At 41.0% G+C, this 6,000-nt stretch overlaps 1 protein-coding gene across 1 annotated transcript in view; it reads right to left on the bottom strand.

Annotated features, from left to right (window-relative positions):
- Positions 1 to 3,861, bottom strand: part of LOC117960437 (dual specificity testis-specific protein kinase 2-like) — an 18,488-nt gene extending 14,627 nt beyond the window's left edge. Inside the window, exons 1-2 of the mRNA XM_034898340.1 lie at positions 3,695 to 3,861; positions 2,306 to 3,124 (exon numbers count right to left, since the gene is read on the bottom strand). Coding sequence (XP_034754231.1) covers positions 2,306 to 2,512 — 207 coding nt within the window. The 5' untranslated portion in view covers positions 2,513 to 3,124; positions 3,695 to 3,861. The remainder of the gene's footprint in view (positions 1 to 2,305; positions 3,125 to 3,694) is intronic.
- Between the last annotated feature and the right edge of the window lie 2,139 nt (positions 3,862 to 6,000).

Here is a 6,000-nt window from a genome sequence, read left to right as displayed (position 1 = left end):
CACACACACACACACACACACACACACACACATACTATTACAATATGTTTGGTTAAAAAAGGAAAAAATTAATACAATAAAAGCTACAACATACAAAGAAGAACTTAAGTGGTCTCAGGCCATTTATTCTTCAAATTGTGTCAGATGCTGCATTGTCTCACAATATTTTCATCTATATCATCTTTTAGATTAAAATTGTTTATTATGTAAATAGTTATTTCTTTCTAAATTATCTGATAATGTTATGTGGTCCTTGTTTTAACCTTTGTTTAACTAGTTTATAACTGAACCCATTGTTACTACACCCAGCCATTATGCGGCGCGTTATGGCTGGGTGTAGTAACAGCCATTACGCGTCATCACATCCCACGCTACACATCACCACAAGTAAATTCTAAACCTGTGGGAAACACTGGTGTGTATATAAATAGCATAGCACTAATAGGCTTTCTGGATTTCCCACCACTCCTCCTGATCTGCACAAATCCACCATAGGGGCGGCTATGGCTCAGTGGTAGAGCGCTTGCCTAGCCCCACGTCATCGGTATGGAATTAATGTATACACTAACGTATGTATGTATCTTTAAAGGTTATTGCATTTTACAATACTGCATATCATGTTTGGATATTCAGATTATACTTTTTTTAAAGGAAATTAAAGAAACAGTATGATATTTTGGGAAAATACCCTTGTTTTGGATCTTACCCACACTCCTCCATCAGCGAAAATCAATATCAGTTTCACTTTGAGTGACACAGTGGTGCTTTGGGCTAAATGTTCGAATTGTAACAAAAAAGCTGTGATTAATACTGGAGCTCTCTTATCTACAAGAAACAGAATAAACTGAATGAAGACTATGTTGTTAGTTTTCTTGAAGCAGTTGGGTTACTTTGCAGTTTCTGGAGACACTAACAAAGAAATAGAGTATCTACTGACACTTTTAAGCACTGAATAAACTTAATGAAACCACTCTGCTGTTACCAGTAATATTCATATCATTAAATCATATGAGGTACTGAATAACTGTAAGTATGAAGTTATACCAATCACCGCTCCCTGGTTTTTGGGTGTGAGTGTGTCGATCTTTGGCTATTTCAAATAACAGCAAAGGAACGTGCACTGGAATCCATTTTGTATGAACCTAACCAAATACTCCAACAACTTACTGTACATGGTCAGGACCGGTACATGTGGGAGCTGTCTGGACTATGGATTTAGCTTCCCTCCCCCACACACACACAAACTGAACGAGACAAAAATGTGTGTAGCAACTTTCATGGCATTTCATTTAATAAATGCAGTAATCAACTATCTATAAAGGTTTATCAGACACCATCACACTGTACTATAGCACTATGAGGAAGTTGTGGCAGTAACATTTACAGTTGGATGAAGATGAGAGGATCTGGACAAGTGAAAGTACATTTGCAGGATAAAGCCGGACATCCTGCGTGTGGCTTACTCACAGGATGTCCGCTCTGTGTGTTGCCGTTCTCAAAATTCCTTCTTTAGGGGACACAACAACAACAACAACCTTCGAGCTAGCAAGTTACACTCTAAAATAGAGCAAGTTTAAAAAACAAATTGGATCGGGCAACGAAGCAGGCTTGCTTGGTTCTTTCAGGGAATGGTTGTAAAGATTGGAAAGAATATGTTTGCATTTGCTCTCTAACTGGGATGCTTTGGGACTGATTGGCAGGGACTGCTGTAAACAAAGTACACACAGCCAAAAACCCAAAGAGGAAGAATCGCTAAGAAATAAAAGCATTTGTATATATTCTTAATCACATTTTTCTCATGTAAAATTACGTTTAACCATTTATCTAGCTAATTTAAATAGCTAACTTTATTGTGTTGTGTGTACAGTGACCTGCATTTAATAATATGTTGTGTTTTCTTTTGCGGGGTGCGAATGTTTCACCAAAACAAGTTCCCTTCTGAGGCTATTTTGCAGAGACACCATTGCTTTGTCCAGAACTTGCACCCAAAACAATTGTGATTGGTTTAAAGAAATGTAAACAACCCAGAGTGTTTATCCCCTATCCCAGAATGCATCTGTGGTGTAGCTGGACAAAGTGCTGTGGAGAAAGAGCTGACAATGCCAGATTAACATACCAAAGACAGAAACACTGTATTTAATGTGGATCTGTTATTTGATGGCCAATGCCTGATCCACATAATAAGGTCCAATAATAATAATATACCCCATACCCATAATAAACCAACATTGATTGTTTGACATTTTGACCAGTAATGATAAACTCACAGAGGTTTGTTGTAGTTAAATCAGTAGAGGTCACATACCTTGAAGACCTCAGAGAAGAAGCCTGAACCTATCTTCTCACAGAAGAAATCGTCGATCCGGGCCAGACTGGACACAGCGCTCCTCAGGGCTCGGTACGAGGACGGGCGGATCCGGTTTGGCGCGTGGATACTGTGGAGCGGCGGCTCATCCAAGCCGTTGTGACACTCCTCCAGATCACAGAACAAACTCTCAGCGTTGTAGTCCATGGTTCTGGCAAACCACAACGTTCCAGTTATTTCCCACAGGGAAACCAAAAAACTTCTGTTAGACCGCAGTAGTCCTGAGATGGCAGGTAATGGTTGCTCCCACCATCACGATGGCGGAATGACCAAAGTGTCTCTTCTGGATTATATGGATTACCTAATGACCTGATAATATCTGTTTTACACAATACTGCAACTCTGTCCAGGTCCACCCTGATGAAGGCTGCAGTATTATTACATAAATATAAAAAATATCTATATTTCTATTTTAGTGAGCCATTTTTCTAATTAGTTCAGCGTCTTCTCTTTCAACTCATTTGAGATAAATGATAGAGTCTAGCGTTCCTCCCATCCACTCCGCCAAAGTACCCCCAAGCAAGACTTCAAGTTCCAACAGCTCCAAAGCCTCTTTGTGGCTCACCCTGACCTTTGACGTACCAGGATAGATTGAAGAAGTCCTTTTAGATCACCAAGTCGCTGCCACAGCGGATCTAGGAATTCCTGCAGCCCTTGAACGTCACCTCACCGACGTGAGGAGGCTCGATTCCCTCCGTCATCCCGTTGGATTGGAGGCTGAGATGACGGATGCTGCAGCCGGCTGCCATGTAAAAGTCCCTGTGGCGTGAAGTGTTGCAAGCATATTATATGAAACAATATAACACCACTGACAGGTTTACAGCAGCTTTATTTTACGTTATATTACAGGAATGACAGAATGATTGATGTTAACACCATTGTGTTGTAATAGTGCACATATGTCGCATTTAGGTTACTGCTTGAAAGCCTCCTCTGGAGGCGGCCTGTCCGCTGGCAGTGTACGGTGTAAACGGTAGCCATGAGGCTAGGAGCCACAGCAAATCACCGCTAGCAGGGCGATAAGCCATAACCTCCTTTGGATAACATCGACCTGCACAGCTAAAACGGACTGTAGGCTTAAAAATAATAACAGGCCTCATTCAACCATGCATTTGATTTTCTTTTTCTTCAAATAGTAAAATCATAATTCGACCGAGGCTACAAAAACTGGAGAATGTAACGTTAACGTTAGCGTTTCGAAATCCCATATTTTCCCCGTTTCAAAAAAAAAAAAAAACCCTGTTAATGCTACTCTTCATAACGGGAGCTGTCAATGACAAGCGGGCTGCAGAGGCACAGAAAGTTAGATGGTTTAATGTCTTTACTCACGTCGGTTGAAAGGAGGGTCGATGCGGTCCGGTGCGCGAGGCGAATTGAAGGCAGAAATATCGGTCGGCGGTGTCTGCTGTTGATAATCCTGTCTGGATTCCTGCTTCACGAGCCGCTTGTGGAACGACCACCTTAGTGAAAAGCGCGGAGTCAAGCTAGCAAGAGTGATCGACAGAAGACTTCCTGTTTTCACAATAAAAGCTTTTTAACAAACTGTCAACGTATGCAGTATGAATACTATATAAAGTTCAGTGTAGAAGCCACATACAGGTGAAACTAAAAAAATTAGCATATGGTGCAAAAGTTCATTCATTTCAGTAATTCAACTTAAAAACTGAAACTAATATATAATATACTCATTACATGCAAAGTGAGATATTTCAAGCCTTTATTTGATATCATTTTGATGATTATGGCGTTACTAAGAGCCTGGGTCTGACCGAGGTTTCTGCCTAAAAGGAAGTTGTTCCTCGCCACTGTCGCACTGTTGCTTGCTCCGGAGGAGACTACTAGAACTGTTGGGTCCTTGTAAATTCTGGAGTGTGGTCTATCTGTATAGTGTCTTGAGATAACTCTTGTTATGAATTGATACTATAAATAAAATTGAATTGAAATTGAATTGAATTTATGAAAACCCCAAATTCAAAAACTCAGACAATTAGCATATTACATGAAATCAATAAAAAAAGGATTTTAAATACAGAAATGTCAGCCCTCTAAAAAGTATAATCATGCATATACACTCAGGACTTAGTTTGGAACCCTTTTCATGAATTACTGCCTAAATGTGGCGGGGCATGGATGCTATCAGCCTGTGGCACTGCTGAGGTGTTATGGAAGACCTGGATGCTACAATAGTGGCCTTCAGCTCTTCTGCATTGTTTGGTCTCATTTCTTTCATCATTCTCTTGGCAATGCCCCCTAGATTCTCTATGGGGTTAAGGTCAGGAAAGTTTGCGGGCCAATCAAGCACAGTTATCCCATGGTCATTGAACCAGGTTTTGGGTATTTTTGGCCATGTGGGTAGGTGCCAAGTCCTGCTCAAAAATGAAGTCAGCATCTCCATAAAGCTTGTCAGCTGAAGGAAGCATTAAGTACTCTAAAATGTCCTGGTAGACCAATCAGCAAGTGACTGCATGCTATATAGACAGGAGTTTGCCCTCTTGACACACTCTACTCTAGCTGCTGGAGCCACATTTCCGCTCTGGGTTCCCTCGAATCTGCGGGGCAGTCATGGTAATTTGACAGGTAATGCAGTGTTGCTAATTTGTTTGATAGAATTGTTGGGACTTTATAAATGTATAGAGTGTGGTCTAGACTTACTCTATCTGTAAAGTATCTCAAGAACTGTTATGATTTTACTCTATAAATAAAATTGAGTTGAATTGTATTGATACCTGTAGGCCTTGTTTGTGTTAGAATGGGCATTACAGCGTGCATTGTTTTTTACAGTGTCTCCTTGTCTCAAAACCAACTACTCCTGCAACAGAACCAGGTTGAGTTTGGCTGCTGGTAGATTGGGCAACGCTTTTATTTTACTGGGTGTTTAAGTAACTGGCCGTTCTATTGCAGGCCCGTGTTAGGGTTTGTGTTAGTACTGTACTATCTGCACTATCTGCAATCGGTGGTGTATTGGTGCAAAGCACCCTGACAGGTATGTTATCCTTTGGTTGGCATTTCATATATTGTTTTGTTACGTCATAAACTGTTACAGTTTGTTGTGTGTGTATGCCAGGATTGTAAACTGCTTTGCCGGCGCTGGTATCTGCACTAGCCCCACCTTTCCCTGCCACGCTGCTGTTTGTCTCAACAAACTTCTGTTTCAACGGGATGTACATAAGCTCACTCCAGGCTTTAAAAGCCTCCATGTACCTTTCAATGTCAGGATCTATCTGTTGCCTGATTGGGTGCCCTACAGTGCTGTGGCCTATTATGTTGACTGACTGATTGTGACACAGGCATAGTTTTGCCTTTCATTTCATTTCTCAGCTTTCATTTTCTCAAAGACAGAGCAGGATACCCAGGGCTCGGTTTACACCTATCACAATTTCTAGCCACTGGTGGACCATAGGCAGAATGGGGGAACTCACATCAATGTTAAAAAACCTCAAAGTGAAATTTTCATGCCATGGGACCTTTACCACAATATCCTGAGGAATCACAGGGGATTCCTATTACATCCTTGTGTTGCATTCCAGTAAGGTGGGAAATAAGGATGATAAATGGGAGGATTTCTCACATTCCCATCTACACATTAAGGTTTATCATGGAGAACACTCCATTTCAACTTTGGAGTCAGATCATCT

Source organism: Etheostoma cragini, chromosome 2, assembly GCF_013103735.1.
Source record: "Etheostoma cragini isolate CJK2018 chromosome 2, CSU_Ecrag_1.0, whole genome shotgun sequence".
In the NCBI taxonomy this organism is placed as follows: Eukaryota; Metazoa; Chordata; class Actinopteri; order Perciformes; family Percidae; genus Etheostoma; species Etheostoma cragini.
Note: the sequence above shows the minus strand (reverse complement) of the source record. Positions and strands in the feature narration are given on the sequence as shown.